This window comes from Rhinolophus hipposideros, assembly GCF_964194185.1.
Source record: "Rhinolophus hipposideros genome assembly, chromosome: 10".
Taxonomy (NCBI): Eukaryota; Metazoa; Chordata; class Mammalia; order Chiroptera; family Rhinolophidae; genus Rhinolophus; species Rhinolophus hipposideros.
The window spans coordinates 13,738,326-13,754,577 of record NC_138056.1 but is presented as its reverse complement, the minus strand read 5'-3'; the positions used below and the strand labels follow the sequence as shown (position 1 = coordinate 13,754,577).

General features: G+C 55.6%; 1 protein-coding gene across 1 annotated transcript in view; it reads left to right on the top strand.

The window, feature by feature from the left end:
- Window positions 1-16,252, top strand: part of DGKZ (diacylglycerol kinase zeta) — a 28,852-nt gene that overhangs the window by 6,430 nt on the left and 6,170 nt on the right. Inside the window, 16 exon segments of the mRNA XM_081064732.1 lie at window positions 9,030-9,043; window positions 9,046-9,793; window positions 10,128-10,236; window positions 10,550-10,645; window positions 10,961-11,038; window positions 12,211-12,267; window positions 12,674-12,742; window positions 13,695-13,766; window positions 13,877-13,993; window positions 14,094-14,165; window positions 14,416-14,511; window positions 14,781-14,863; window positions 14,966-15,026; window positions 15,116-15,229; window positions 15,310-15,450; window positions 16,023-16,101. Of these exon segments, the coding sequence (XP_080920858.1) occupies window positions 9,030-9,043; window positions 9,046-9,793; window positions 10,128-10,236; window positions 10,550-10,645; window positions 10,961-11,038; window positions 12,211-12,267; window positions 12,674-12,742; window positions 13,695-13,766; window positions 13,877-13,993; window positions 14,094-14,165; window positions 14,416-14,511; window positions 14,781-14,863; window positions 14,966-15,026; window positions 15,116-15,229; window positions 15,310-15,450; window positions 16,023-16,101 (2,006 nt within the window).

Here is a 16,252-nt window from a genome sequence, read left to right as displayed (position 1 = left end):
CTCACGTCTCCCTCCCCAAAGGAAATCACAGTCCTGACTCTGGTGTTTGTATTTACATTCCTGTTTTAAAATTTTTCCCTACATAGGTATGCGTGCAGAGCAACGTATAGTACTACTTTGTATGGTTTTTGCGTTGTATTTAAATGATATACTGTACATGTCCTGAGTTTAGTTTTTTTCCATCCATATTATTTTGGACATTTAACCATCTTGAAACATGAGCTCGAGTGAACCCATTTTAACTCCCATGTACTGTCCCTTTTGGTAACTACACAGCAGCTTATTTTGCCCATATCCTGTCGATGGCCATTTAGGTTGTTGGCAGTTTTTTTGCCCTTGCAAGCAAAACCCTTCAGAGCCGGTTCTGGTGCACATCTCCCTGCTCATTCTCTCCACTTGTGCTTGGTTACGGACAGGGTGGTGTATCTTCAGCTTAGGTAGTTACCAGATTGCTCTGCAACTCATTTTTGGTGGTCCTCATTTTTAGGCCACTGGAGTTATTTTCTTTCTTCAAAGTTTTGGTAAACTGAGGAATTGGTTACCATGAACAAACACTTTCTCTTTCAAGCTTCCACAGGGAAGACAAGTGGGGTTAACCCCATTTATCAGATGAGGAAATTGAGGCTCAGACAGGGTAAGAGAGACTTCGCTTGAGGTCATAAAACTGATCAGAGGCAAAACCTGTCTGGACCTTTGAGTCCAAATCCTTGGGAAAGACCACTCAGAGAGATTTTAGTCACAGTTTCTGCCTCAGTGTGGGGTGCGTGGAAGCTTGGGGGGCAGGGTGGAGCCCCAGGGTCTGACAGCTGATTAGGAGAAGATCTTCTAGGGGGTGGAGGAGGGAGCAACGTAATCAGAAGTTTCAGAGGGCGAGTAAATTTTGTATGAGGGATGAGGGAGAATGCTGCTCGTGGCAGATGGGGACTGGGAACCTGCTACAGACACAGGAGAAGGCAACACGAGGGACTGGTCACAAGAGGAGAGGGACATGGCGGCCAGCAGAGGGTTTGTGACACTCCCGACAGTGGGTTGGGAGACTCAGAGAGAGGCGTATCAGCATTCCCATCAGGGATCGGTTTCAGCGTGCCTCTGAGACGCAAGAGCTCAGCCCACACCAGCAGCTTGTCCACCGCTGCTGGCAGGAAGGCCTCAGGAGCTGGCCAGCTGCTGGGTCACTGTGCCGGCCTGAAGCCCTTTGCTCTCAGCTTGATCCACGAGGCTGAGCCTGGACCATTCGCTTTTCCCTCCATTCACTCTTCAAACTACTTCTGGCTTTCCAAGACCTTGGGGATGCAATTACCAGCAGTAAACGGCCCCCAGGGGCTCCCAGTCTGGTGGGGGATATAGACTCGTAAACCATCGCGCTGATGGCCCGGAATCACTAAGAGGGCCAGAGCCGGGAGCGTGGGAGCAGCTAACCCTTTGGGAAAGGGGGCTGGGAGAACTTTGCAGCAGAGCCTATGTCTGAGCCAATTCTGAAAAGATGAGAGGAAATAGATGAAGGCACAATCACTAAGCAGTAGAGGGGAACAGGGGAATGGTATCGCAGGTAGAGAGACTGTCAGGTGCCAAATGCACAGACACAAACCCACAGGCTTGTGTGACAGAAGCAGCTCGAGTTCGAGAGTGAGGGGTGGGGCTGAGGGCATGGACCTGGAGCAGACTCCTGGGTTGGAATCCCAGCTCTGCCACTTACTAGCTTCATGACCACAGGCAAGTTATTTTATCTCTTGTGCCTCAGTTTCCTCATCTGTAAAATGGGATAATACTATTTTTATAAAATTAAATGAGTTAATATTTGTAAAACTCTTAGAACAGTCTGACACAGAGTGAGTTATATATCTGTCAAATAAAATATAAAAGGTACGAAAGGGAGATGGGAGAGGAAGCCGAGGCCCAGGTCTTTGCATTTTGCTCAGCTGACAATAGAGAGCCAATCAAGGCTTTAGAATGAATTCTGGTAGCAGTGGGAGGATGGCTTGGAGGGGAGGCTCTAAAACAGGGGTGTCCAAACTGCGGCCCCATGGGCCAACTGCGGTCTGCAATTCGTTTTTAATTGGCCTGCAGCAAATTCCAAAACAATATTTAGTTTACTTAAATAAACCAGGTGAGGCAATACATACTTCACCTCGAGTGAGTTGCCCGGCTGTTGGTGTATTTTACCGCATATGGACCTTGGTGATAAACGTTGAAAAAAGTTTGGACACCCCTGCTCTAAAAGAATGAGTCAGTTATTCATTCCACAACAGTTCTCCAGGGCCTACCAGGAGCCAGACCCTGAGATAGGGACTCAGGACTTGAAGGAGAAATGGGATGTTTCAGCAAGTTCAGAGTTCGGGTCCTGGCCCAGTCCCCAGGCTTCTAAGGGCAGCCCCTCCTTTCCCCTCCTTGCCCACCGCCCTCACTTCACATCACCAGATCCTGCTGTCCAGGTTTCATAAGGAAAGCCATGGAGAGATGGAGCGGCAGTGGCACCCAGCCCAGAAAGTGGCCTTGGCTGTCACTCTTCGGGGCCTTCGGAGAGAAGAGGAAGGTAGTTGTTAAAACAAAAGCTGTTGCCATCCCCTTATGCCCAACAAAGAGAAGTGGTCTAAGCCAGTTTGGGCCTTGTGGTCAGCCCTTGGGTGTGCTACCCAAGGTGGAAGAAGCCCTTTTCTTTCCTTATGGCTCTGGCCCCTCCATGGAATTCCCTGTTCCTCCTGAGCTGGTCAGCAATAAACACTGGACTCACTGCCAGGCACCCTGGCGGGCATGCCCAGATGCACGAGGCCTGGCCACTGGCCCTGTGGGCGCTTGTGGTCTGGTGGGAGGGAGGGAGGAATGAGGCACATGGATCTGAAAGAATCAGGACTTCCATGGGTCCAGTGGCAGAGGAGCCAAACGGGTGGTGTGAAATTATCAGTGGGAGGGACGTATTCTTGGCTGGAGCAGCTGTGAGCAGGTGGGGTTTTGCTATGAGGTGGGGAAAGAGGCCAGTATTCTAGGCAGAAGGTAGGCCATGTGCAGGAACACAGCAGTGAGCCTGGGCACAGCTAGACAGGGACAGACTAGGTTATCTGGGTTAGAAGCAAGGGTCTGTGTCAAGGAATAGGAGGCCGTGTCAGTGCCACCCGGCAGAAGCCACATATGCCAGGCGGGAGGATTTGGAATTCAGTCTGAATCAGTGGTTCCCAAAGTACGGTCCTGGAGTGGGGACGGCTAGACCCTTTCAGGGGATTGGTGAGATCAAAACTATTTTCGTACTAATACTTTCAGAGCTTCCCTGGGTGTGTGCCCTTGTCACCGTGTTGATACTTGTACTGATGGTGCAGAAGCAGTGGTGGGAAAACTGCTGGAACCTCAGCACAGATCAAGGCAGGGGCCCCAGCACAAACTAGTAGCCGTCGTACTCTTCATACTCACAACAACAACAAATGCAACAGAAAGTATTCATTTTATAAAGCCTAGATCCTTGAGTATATATCTTTTTAAACATTGCATGTGACATACGTGTACGTGAGGCACTCCAAACGATGATGGGTGTACTGAAAATCACTTTTGCAACTGAGTTGCAAGCTGTACTAGTCAGTTTTTTTAAGGAACACATTTTAACTTGAAAGAACACGTGACAGACAAAACTCTTCCGACTTGGGTATTTGGCAGACATTTGCTCAAAAGGAACGAAGGGAGATTGTCACTTCAAGAACAGTAGCAGTGTTTGTTGCTAATGGTAAAATTTGAGCTTTTGAGGGAAAATTATAATTTTTGAAACCTTATATCCACTGCCTAGAAGCTGACAGCTTTCCAGAACTTAAAATGAGTTTTCTAATGAGATCAGTAGGGACGTTAGCGAGTGTAATTTTTTTTTTTATATACTACATAATGAAATGTGTCAGCATTTGGAACATCTGCATAACTCAGTAAACCAATTTGATTTTCCAATGACCTATGCCTCATGTTACAAAATGCAAAATTCAAGATAGACCAGTGAAAAGGTCACTTACTGGTGTGGTTTCAGATTCTACATAGCCACTAACCTTTAAGAAACTACTACTTGTCATATTTTGGTGTAGTAGCAAAGAAGACTATCCATAATTGCCTGGAAAGGCTATGAAAATACTCCTTCCTTTTCTAACTACATGTCAGTGTGAGGCAGAATTTTCTTCATATACGTCAACCAAAATAACATGTCAACAGACCGACGGCAGAGGCAGATAGGATAATCTAGCCGTTTTCTGTTGAGGCAGACATTAAAGAGATTGGCAAAAATTAAAGCAAGGCACCCTTCTCACTATTTTTTTGTTTTAGAAAATATAGTTTATTTTTCACAAAAGTATGTTATATTAACATGTAATAGCCTTATTGTTTTTAAATGAATAAATATTTTAAACATTTCTCGGTTTTAATTTCTAATATGGTACATTACTAGCTATAATCTGCATAAATAAAACCTTCTTGAGCTCTTCAATAATTTTAAGAGTATATAAGGGGGTCCTGGGACCAGGAAGTTTGGGAGCTGCTATCTAGACTCTAGGGAGCCAGGTGTGTCATGAGGGGTGGGGGCGTTGCGGTGGCATTCTGGGCAAGATGGGTGTGACATGAACTGGTCTGTCCTGGACACAAGCCAGGGCAGCTGTGACAGGCCCCCTCGGCAGGGCTGGGAGACGCAGGATCGGGAGTCCGGACTCAGCCACTTCTGAGCTGTGAGCTATCACTGGTCCACAGTCTCCACGAGCTGCTGACGCCCTGTTGGTGTAGCCAGGACCAGGGGAATTCTAAGCCTCCTGTCTGATAATGCTTGTAAAAAGTGCGTTGTAAGTTGTGAAACCTTCGATAGATGTTTATTTTTGTGGTTGTTTTGTCTGGAGCCAGTGGTTAGCTATCTCAGACGCTTTCCCCAGACCCCAGGAAACCTGTTCAGTGGGTGTGAGAAGGCATTAGATGGCCAGAAGTGGAGCGAGCCTGACCTTCACTTCTCCCTCCCCAGACCTTCCCCCCACACACCGTCCCAGCGCTAAGGCAGGGGCTGCCCTGTAACAGGTGCCAGGTGGAGGGAAGGCTAGTGGGCTATCGCTCAGCTTGGCTCAGGGACTTTGGGAAGAGGAGGCAAGGCTCGTGCTGTGGTGTGTACGTGTGTGCGCTTACCCGCCTGCTTGCTGCAGGGCCAGGAGCGGCCGCTGGGAGAGGAAGTGCAGTCGGTTACCAATCAGGTTATTTTCATAACGGCTGTCTCAGGCTGGGGGGAGGAGGGTGGTGAGGGGGAGGGGGCAGAGGAGCAGCCACAGCAGCTCACTCTCCAAACTAGGAGTTGCTCAGCCAGAGGCCGGCAGCCTGGAGCTGGAGCCAGAGCCTGGGGCTCGCCTGCCCACAGGGACCCCAGCCCCCATCCGCTCACCCACCTCCTGCCTGCAGTCCTGCCTTCCAGATCAGGTCAAAGGGGGCTCCCCGACCCTTCCTTGCCTTCTGCTTCCTCCCTCCTGTATCTGTCTGGGTGGGTTTGGGGAGGGGGGGATGGGGAGGGCCCAGGCACCACCATCCCTAGAAGAGGCTCCTGAAACTGATAGAAAAGGAAAGGGAAACGGAAAAGAAAAGGGTAGGTGGACCACCTGCCCCCAGCCAGGGCAGACCCAGTGGAGGTAAACATTACTGGCCTGGTCACTTCCTTTACCATGCAGGCCCATCTGCTCCCCACTGTGCATTTTTGTTTGTTTGTTTTGTTGGGGTAGGATCCACCTTAGTGACTAAAGACCATAGGGAAGATGGGACCCTGCCTCACCAGCCCTCAGGCAGGCCTCCCTTCCAATGTCCCCGCCTGGGAACAGAGCAGCCAGACATGGCTTCTAAGCAACAGCCTCCAGGGGAGGCAGCTCCAGGCCCTCGCTCTGGAGCTGCTGGAAGTGGGGCCCTGACCACCCTATAGATTGGCAACTCTGGCCGAATCCCACAGGGAATCCTGGGCGAGCACCTCTGGAGGCAGAGGTGTCCCTGTGGGCCAGGCCTGGTACGAGAGGCAGAGGACATTCCTCACGGCATGAGCAGACACCCAGGTGGCTCTGGCTGCCAGGCTCTGTTCCTCATGAGGTGGGTGGTGGCCACTCTAGGTATTTCTGCTTCCCTTTCTGGGTTCCCACTCCCGCCATGGGCAGAGTCAAACCTCAGGAGGTGGCATGATCCACACGCCTGGTGTCTGCTGTGGGTGTAGGGCCCGCCATGCCCTTACTTTCTGCCAGGTATCATAGTGTCAGGTACTTTATACTATCATCTCATTAGAGTGTCCCTTATGCCAACCTTGAACGAGGTGGTATCATCCCCATTTTGCAGATGAGAGCATTGAGACTCAATGTTAGTGGATCAGCCCAGGAAAGCAATGGTAGATGCAGGATTTCAAAGCCTTTGGGCTTTTCTACTTGAAACTAATAGAGTGTGAGAGAGTCTGGACTGCGGGGTCAGGCGTCCTGTCCGTCCTAGCTGGGGCACTCAGGCTGCTCACCCACACTGGCAGCTGCCCACCGCCACACTCGCTGCTGCTCATCAGGGGTACGTGGCCAGCACTAGCATGCATGTATCCTTTGTCCTCCCTGGGCCCCCAGCAGCCAGCCAGAGGTTGATGGGGCCCATGAGTTTTTCCCCATCCTGTTCCCTCTGGGTGTGACAGGCTTCCCCAGGCCCCCCACCAGGAGGCTGAGGGGCAGCCCGTCTGCTCTGTGGTTGGTGTGAGAACCCTGTGGGGCCTCCTCTAGTGACCTTTACACATGCTTTGTACTTTGTGGTAGTATGTAGAAGGTAACACAGTGTGAGGTGAAAAGAAGCTGCTGCTCAGAGCTGTGCTGTGGGAAAAGGCCCCAGGTCCAAGCAGAGAGAAGGCTGGGACAGGCCTGAGGCCAGGCTGGGCTCTGACCAGACCCAGGAGAAGCCTCAGCAGAGATAGGAAGTCAGGAGTCAGGCAATTGCTGACCAGAGGACAGAGGTTTCTATGGAGACCAGAGGAACAGGAAGCACAGCGACTGGGGGGAGGGGACGTTGGAAACACAGAGGCTTGGGTTCCTGGCCAGAGAGCTTATAATAAAATGTCAAATCAGCCTCCTTGGACAAATAAGGAAACTGAGGCCTGTGAAAGGACAGTGTAGCACATGGTCACACACTGGCCTGGCCTGCTTTGTTCCCCATTTGCAATGACGGCACCGTCAGGCAGCGGAGGATACTCTGGGCAGATGTGGGCTGGGGCTGCTGGCAATATGTGGGCCAGAGCACTGTGGGAGTGCTGGAAGCTGCCCCCTGTCGTGAAGCGGGCTGTGCAGGTGCCCGCTTCCTCCTGGCCTCTCCTGTCAGTGTGGGTCTGGGGCAGCAGGCAGGGCCCAGCCCTAAGCAACACCCATGAAGTGCCTGCAGCACCTCCCCCCACCACTGACTGTGGCCTTTTGTTTTCTGGGTGACACTAGCATCAGGCGGTGTGTCCGGGTGACTAATCTTCTCCAGGCTGGGCAGCTGTCACAGGGCGGCCTGACCAGACGGGCAGAGAAAGCTGACACCCTGGGGGAGTGCTGGCAAGCCAATACCTTGGCAGCAGTGGGTAGCTGGGCCTTCAAGCTCCTCTTCCTGGGTGCAGAGCAGACCCCATGTCAGGCCGACCAGGGTTCAGGTCCCGGTTCTGCCACTGACTGGCTGTGTGACCTTGGGCATATTACTGCGCCTCTTGAAGCCCCAGTTTTGTCATCTCTGTAATAGAGCATTCATTCTTTTTGTCTCACAGGGTTATAGCAGGAATCAGGTAAGATGGTAAATGAAAGTGCTTAGCCCAGGGCCTGTCGCATAGTAGGTGTTCAGTAAATAGAACCATTATGGTTCTTATGATGGTCACCTTCCCTACCCATCCCACCTTAGTCCCAGCCTCCTAGTCCAAGAGGAAAGACCCAACACCCCACCTCATCTCTGGAGTGTAGGCTTTGCCTTCAGGTAGAACCGACTCTAAACTGACCAGCATGCCAGGCTTTCTGCCCTTTTCCTACTGTTGGGGAGAGAAAAGGGTGTAGGTGATCCCAGTGGCCTGTGCAGAAGAGGTGGCAGAAGCAGGTGAGCTGGTGAAGGAATGGGAACATGTGTTTAGAACAGGTCATGGGAGAATGATTTGAGCAAGGCTGGTCTCCAAGGGTCCTGCCTCCCTGGAGGCGGCTCAGGGCAGCTCAGTGTTTGGAATTGTGAGAGTTGGGGCTTCTACCGGTAGCACTGGTCCCTAGGACAAAGCGCAGTGCACAGGCACCCTCGGTGGCAGAGCTGGAAAGGTTTTCAGACGTCACCCAATACTTTCACACGTGGGATGGTGTCCATACTGCACCTCTTCAGAAGGGTGAGAGAGAGCAGTCCAGTTCCAGCAAAGTTCTTACCTTCGGCCCCGCAGAGACACAGACCCACGCGCACACCAGAATCCAGAAGGCTTTTCTCTTGGCTCAGGCCTCTTGTCGCTGCCTGTGCAAAGTTCCTCTAGGGTGGTTTCTGTCCTTGTGCAGCTGCCTCTCCAGTTCTCTGAGGGCCTTGTGTCCCCAGGGTCCTTTGATCCCTAAGGCATATGTCAGACCCTCTCTGTTACTAGGTGCCACTCAGCCTGGTCCCAAGAATGGGGCTGAGAGAGTCAGGGGTCTTACCAAGACTGAGTTTCTTTTCAGAGAACCTTGTTTTATTACCATGGCGTGGTTTGTGCCATGTTCCAGGAACGGACATTAAATCTAACCTGCCTCATGTTGGTGGAAATAAAAAAAAAGGGCCTGAGGAGGAAAACTCTTGACTTCGGCTCCTCAGTCTGTCTAGGTCAACTCTGAACTGGAACCCAGAATGCAACTTCCAGTTTCCTTTTTCTTTTCCATCAGCTTCAGGCAAGAGTCGAAGTCCTTTAGGCCAGGACTTGGTGGATTATGGTGCCTGGACAGGGGACTGGGGATGGGTAGCTGGAATCCCTCTCCTGCACTACTCCTGGGGCAGCCTAGAGGTATAACTGGGGAGAGCGCCAGTGCTTCCAGCAGTGGTAAATGTGGGCTCCCTGGACTCTGTGCCAACAGCCACCGGCCCGCCCCTGCATGGAGACTTTTTTTAGGAGACACTTCCAGCGGAAGTCCCCAGGCCCTGGAGAGGGGCAGCGGCGACCCAGCAGTGTGGGGCTGCCCACGGGCAAGGCGCGGCGCCGCTCCCCTGCCGGGCAGGCTTCTTCCTCGCTAACACAGAGGCGCCGCTCCAGCGCACAGCTCCAGGGCTGCCTCCTGGGCTGTGGGATGCGGGCCCGGGGCACCCGCCGCCGCCGCTCCAGCACCGCGCCCCCTGCCTGCAACCCCCGCTTCACCGTGGATGAGGTGCCCACCCCACAGCCTGCCACTGTTGGGGCCCAGCTTCTGGGCGCACCCCTGCTGTTGACCAGACTTGTGGGCATGAGTGAGGAAGAGGAGGAGAAGGAGGAGGGGGTCCAAGAGGAGGATGTGACAGTTGCAGCACTGAGTGCCATCCAGCGAAGCACCAATAGACCAGGGCCAACGCCACACGTGGGCACACGGCCCCTGCTGCCCGTGCCCCGTTACCTGCGTCGAGCCTCCTCCCACCTGCTCCCTGCTGACAGGGTGTATGACTGCGCCCTCTGGGGCCTGCAGGGTTACTATCGGCGCCTCAGCCAGCAGCGGCCCACAGGCCAGCATCCTGGCCCCGGGGGCGGAAGAGCCTCAGGCGCCTCAGCTGGCCCCACGATGCCCGCCCGTGTGCGCCCGCTGTCCCGCAGGCGCCAGGTAGCCCTACGGCGCAAGTCGGCCGGACCCCAGGCCTGGAGCGCCCTGCTTGCGTAGGTATAGCTGCGGCCGGCAGGGCGAGTGGTGTGGCCTCCAAGGGGGCTGGCCGAGAGGAAGGGCCTTGGGGCTCGTTGGCCTGAGGGTGCCCTGCCCGAGGGTGCCCTGCCCCAGAGCAGCACGCCCGGGAAGGGCTGTGAGGAGGGCTGAGCCTCCCGCCGGAATCCTCTGAGTCTTGGGCTGCTGGAAGGGGCCCTCTCCCCTCGCTCCCTATTGCTATCCCTATCTTGGCCTTGGGATGGGGTCACAGTGAGGGCAGAGGTCCCGAGTGATGGGGTAAGGAGCAGTTTCCAAGTGCTCAGCTGGCCTCAGCTGTCTCCTTTTCTGTAGGAAAGCCATCACCAAGTCGGGCCTCCAGCACCTGGCACCGCCTCCTCCGGCTCCAGGGGCCCCGTGCAGCGAGCCAGAGCGGCATATCCGGAGCACTGTGGACTGGAGTGTGAGTGGCTGGGTGCTGAAGGGCACATGGGTACCAGCCCCTGCTGGGCTGTGAGCCACGGCAGCAGTCGGGGGTGGGGGTACTGTGGGCAGATGCGAGAGGAGCCTGTGGGGTCAGGGCAGACCTCCTGGGGTGGCCATGTTTGCACCAAGCCTTCAATAGTAGGGACAATGGGGAAAACAGGGTGGAGCAAAGTAGATCTTGGTGGCTGGCGCAAGTTTATCTTGGGGGAGAGGGTTGGTAGGTCAGGGCGGGGCCTGACTGGTGAGGTGGGTGGCAGGTGTGCACTAAGCATGTTCGTCCCACGGTCTAGGAGTCCGCGACGTATGGGGAGCACATCTGGTTCGAGACCAACGTGTCGGGGGACTTCTGCTATGTCGGAGAGCAGTACTGTGTAGCTAAGATGCTGGTGAGTGCGCTGCGTGCGGCGTGCTGCCCCCTGGTGGTGGATCCGGCGCTAGGCGCCTGCAGGCCGACCCCTGCTGGCTGGAGGGCTGTAGCCCTTCCAGGGGAAGGTGGGAACCTGAGCGCCCCTGCTGTGGGCTGCGCAAGGATGGTGAGGGGAATGGGAGCTGTGTCCTGATGCCAGGAGCCAACAGTGGGGGTTCCCGGTGCACACAGAGGGCAGTTGTGCTGGGGCACATGCAAGGATCGCTGTGTCTGCCCTGGGGCAGCATCCGGGGTGGAGTTACCTGGTGCCTCAGGGGTTCTCTCTTTCCTACAGCAGAAATCAGTGTCCCGGAGAAAGTGTGCAGCCTGCAAGATCGTGGTGCACACCCCCTGCATTGAACAGCTGGAGAAGGTGAGTGTATTTGCTCAACCTTTCCTGCCCCTGCCCTGCAGGTGCTGAAGCCCTCAGAGCACACACGTGTGTGTCTGCACGTGCATAGTCGTGTTACACAAGCATTGCCTGCCAGCGATAGCCCAGTGTCTGTGGTGGTGAAGAGCCTAGGACCCTGGAGCTGAAACGCCTGCATTTGAATCCTGCCTTCCCTGTATAGTAGCTGCTGTATCCCCACTGCCCAGAACACGCCTGGCAGAGGGGGGTGCATTGACTGCTAGTCGACAGGATGAATTAGTGAATGATCCCATGACACCATTTTATCAGTATCTAATCTAACACTTAGAAGGGGCATTCGTTGCCTTGCTGAAGCTTCATAACTCAGCTGTGGCTGGCTCAGTTTTGTGTAACCCCAAAGCCAGGCTCTGTCCCCTACACACTCCTGCTGTGGAGACCTTTCCCCAAAGTCCGTTGTCCATGATGTGTCTGCAGCTGGGGGCATGCCTGGGCCCCGTGCTTCTAGAGGGAAGTAGCAGGAATGCTGGTGGGAGGATCCAGGCAGAGGGTGGGAGGGCTGCCATAGCCAGTCAGCGCCCCCAGGTAGCAGCGTAGCATACAGGAAAGCACCTGGACTAGGAATGGCACAGACCAGGCTTCCCAGCGCCTGATTCGTAGGATAAGGCTTCTCTATGACTTTGTTAAGTCTAAAGGGGACAGTTAGGAAAAGAGAAACAAATGCAGCCCCAGGCGTTATAGACCCATTACCATCCTCTAAAGTGAAAATCAAACCAGGGTTCCACAAATTAGCTAGAGGTCTCTCTCCAGAGACCAGTCAGCACAAGTCTGCGGCCAGGACCGGGGTGCCTGCAGGTGCCTAGGTTGGGAGTGTTGGAGGTTGAGGAAAAATATAGGAGAAGGAAACCATGGTGCCGTCCTGGTGGGGGAGATGGACAGTAAAGTCCCAGTCTCTCCGCAATCCCAAAATACTGGGCAGAGAAAGGAAAGCTTCCTTCTGGCTCTCAGGAGGGCTTCTGAGAGGCTGCATCTCATGTTCCGAGGGCCCCCAGGATGAATTAGGGCTATCCCTCCCTGCCTGTGAGGATCTCTGAGTAACCCTTTCCTGCAGGGGTCGGCCATATGCCTGACCCCAAGGGGAGATTCTGACGTTTTGTGGTCGTTGCGATCTTTCACAGATAAATTTCCGCTGTAAGCCGTCCTTCCGTGAGTCAGGCTCCAGGAATGTCCGTGAGGTACGTGCCCAAGGTAGTTTAGGGGCAAGGAGACCCCAAGTGGACCTCTCTTCAGTGTCCCCCAACTGCCACCTGGGGACTCTGCACGTTCTAGGCTGCTTGGGGGCGCAGGGAGGTGCAAGGAGTGAGGCTCTGAGGTCTCAGAGGGGAAAGCCTGGCCGGCCCTGACTGCAGACGGGGTGAGGCACCACATGCCTCCTAGCACTGTCCCTCCTTGGAGACGTAGCTGTGCTCCAGGCCACAAAAAGAAGTCTTCAGCCCCTTCCCCTCACACACAAGACCTCAGAGACCTTCCTGCAGCCCCCACCTTCACCACTGATGTATCGAGGGGTGCAGGCCATGCTCGGGGATTTTGTTCCCTCCACCTCTCACTAACTCCAATGATGCTTCTCTCCTCTTCCACCAGCCAACCTTCGTGCGGCATCACTGGGTACACAGGCGACGCCAAGATGGCAAGTGTCGGCACTGTGGGAAGGTGAGAGGCCCTGTCCAAGGATGTCAACCAGCCTGCTGCCCACTGGACCTGGGCCCTGTGGCCCCCAAGTCCTATACTGTGTGTCCAGTGTGGCCTGACCATCACTGCAGGTGTCCCCAGAATGCAGAGTCCCAGGGCTCACTCTAAGCCCGGCTGCAGTGCCCAGTCAGTTCCATAACACCTCGGTCTCCGGGCTGAGCAGGACAGCACAGAGGAAGGGTTTCTTCTAGTGCAGTGTGTCCTGGCAGCTTTGACGTTGTGAGCACACCCTCTGAGAATCGTGTAGCCTTACTCAGTTGTTAACTCAGCAGGTGTTTGTTGAGCGCCTGGTGGGTGCCGAGCGCTGAGCTGGGCTTTGGGTTCCTGCCCTCCTGGAGGAGGGTATGGCTCGAAGACAGACCACAGCGGTCTTCCTGAGCACGGGCCGTGGTGGTTTTGTTCACTCATTGGTTGTCTGCTTCTTGTCTGTCTCCCTCAGTAAGTGTAGGCTCTGAGAGAACTAGGGACCCCTGTCCCCCTTTCCTCCACTGACTCAGTGCTTGGCACAGCATCTGGCACGTAGGGGGTGGGCCCTCGATAAATGTCTGTGGAATGCACAAGGGAAGGACAGTGACAGGTACTATAAAGAAGCACAAAGGACTTTGGGACAGAACAGCCTAGGGGGCCTGGCCGGATTTGGGGTCAGGAAGGAGGGGATCTGAGTCAAGCCGGAATTAGCTGTGGCCACTCTCCAGCAGGTCACGTGTGCACACCCAAAACTGCAATTAACTTCAGAGTCACAGGCCCCTGGCTGAGCCTCCCTGCTCTAGGGGCTTTCTGATAGACTTTTTAATTTTTAAAAATGTCCCCAATTTCCCTGGGCGGACAGAGGTTGGCAACAGCAACACAAGAGGGACTAAGAGTACCGCTCCGGACCTGGCCCCTGGTACCCCAACCCCCCTCTCTACCCTAGGGCTTCCAGCAGAAGTTCACCTTCCACAGCAAGGAGATTGTGGCCATCAGCTGCTCCTGGTGCAAGCAAGCAGTGAGTCATGCTCGCCCTGCTCCCTAAGGCCATCCCGCGTGCTGGGCTGGGCTGGGCTGGGGTCCCAGGCCACAGCTCGGCCCAACTCAGCCACAACCCCCTCCCCTCAGTACCACAGCAAGGTATCCTGCTTCATGCTGCAGCAGATCGAGGAACCCTGCTCCCTGGGGGTCCACGCTGCTGTGGTCATCCCGCCCACCTGGATCCTCCGTGCCCGCAGGCCCCAGGTGAGTCCTGCCTGTACCCTTGACACCTCCTACGCACTTGGGGCCTGCCAGCCACCCCATGCCACCCACCTTGTCACTAACCCCCCGGTTTCCCGTGCAGAACACCCTCAAGGCCAGCAAGAAGAAAAAGAGAGCATCCTTCAAGAGGAAATCCAGCAAGAAAGGGCCCGAGGTTCGACCTGGGGCCGGGTGGACAGCTGGAGGGGACAGGAAGAAACAGGCTGGTTCTGCCTTTGTTGGGTCACTTTGGGCTCTAGAGCCCTGAGGAGGGTGGGAGGTCAGACCCAACTTGCTTCACTATGGCCAGGCCCACCCTAAGGTCTGATCCAGAGGTGGTATTGAGGGGCCCCCAGGGGCACCGCTGAGCATGGGGTAGGGTCCTCCAGGACAGGAAGGAGCCTTACGGGATTTCTGTCTCCTAGGAGGGCCGCTGGAGACCCTTCATCATCAGGCCCACCCCATCCCCCCTCATGAAGCCCCTGCTGGTGTTTGTGAACCCCAAGAGTGGGGGCAACCAGGTGTGCACAGCCTCCCCGCTCCACAGAGAGCCTGAGGGGAGGCATGGGGTCAGGCTCTCCCACCCCACCCCCACCCCCACCCCACAGCTGTTCCAGGTTCCACTTCAGGCTTCTGCCCCATCCCTCTTTCCCAGGGATCCTGAGAAAAATCTAATCCTGTCTCTGCCCCTCACCCCTATTAGGCCTGGTTCCCACAGCCACAGCCTTCTCCCTGCCTGCTCCCCACCTCAGCCCACCACCCCTGACTGCCTCTTCCCCTACCCTCACAGGGCGCTAAAATCATACAGTCATTCCTCTGGTATCTCAATCCCCGACAAGTCTTTGACCTGAGCCAGGGAGGCCCCAAGGAGGCGTAAGTACCTGCCACGTGTCTGTGGGGACAGTGGCGAGGGTCTGCTTGTTGCTCAGGGCCCGTTCCATATACCCTGACCCCCTCCCTGTCTGCCCACCCCAGGCTGGAGATGTACCGCAAAGTGCACAACCTGCGGATCCTGGCGTGCGGGGGCGATGGCACGGTGAGCTCCCCCTCCTCTCCGCAGCCGGCCTGGACCCGCGCCTGGGCCTGGCTGGCCTGACCTGGCCTCTTTTGCCATGCCCCCTCCAGGTCGGCTGGATCCTCTCTACCCTGGACCAGCTGCGCTTAAAACCGCCGCCGCCTGTTGCCATCCTGCCCCTGGGCACTGGCAATGACTTGGCCCGCACCCTCAACTGGGGTGGGGTAAGAGCCCACCGGAGGTGGGGCCGCAGGGCTGGGCTGTGTGGTGGGGGAGGGGCTCACTTCCTGCTTCCTTCCACCAGGGCTACACTGATGAGCCCGTGTCTAAGATCCTGTCCCACGTGGAGGAGGGGAACGTGGTGCAGCTGGACCGCTGGGACCTCCACGTGGAGCCCAACCCGGAAGCAGGGCCTGAGGAGCGTGACGAGGGCGCCACGGACCGGGTAGGTCGGCGGGGGCCATGTACCGGGTGCCGCGCCACACCTCAGTGTCTGGCATTCCCAGGAGACCGGGGCTGGGCCCCACTTGCACACTTGCTGATTCTGGGATCATGGGGAGTCTCTTCATCTCTTCAAACTTAGGCTTCTTCATCTGTACGGTGGGAATAGTGGTCCTTAGAGCCTCACAAGATAATAGTTATTCAGTCGCTCGGCAAATCCTTGCTGAGTACCTGCTACCTGCCAGGCTCCTGCCAGCAGTGAACGTGACAAAGCCCCCACTTGTGGACTCCTACAGAATATGGCACCTCGGGGAAGCGTTGTGGGGGAAGGAAAGCCGAGGAAATGAGTGCCAGCAGAGTGGGGGTGCTCTTGTGTACAGGACACTTAGAGGAGCCGAGAGGGCAGATCCTAGGTGGGCAGGGAGGCTGGGGAAGAGCTTTCTGGGGGATCGCGTTAACTGTGTGGGAAAGGCCTCTGAAAACCCGTGGGCTGAGCAAGCACCGTGCCCCTGGGCCTGGAACGGGGAGGTGTCCGTGCGGCCCAACCTTCATGCTGGTCCCTTGATGTTTTTCCAGCTACCGTTGGACGTCTTCAACAATTACTTCAGCCTGGGCTTTGATGCCCACGTCACCCTGGAGTTTCATGAGTCTCGAGGTTGGCAAGCTCTGGCTGAGGCTTTGGGAGGCTGGGGAGGGAGGGACGCAGGAGGATCAGACCTTACCATGACCAGTAAAAGGCGTTCGCTCCCAGCCCTCCCTCCCCATCCCAGCCTGGGAAGCCCCAGCAGCCCCCAAGTGACTGACTA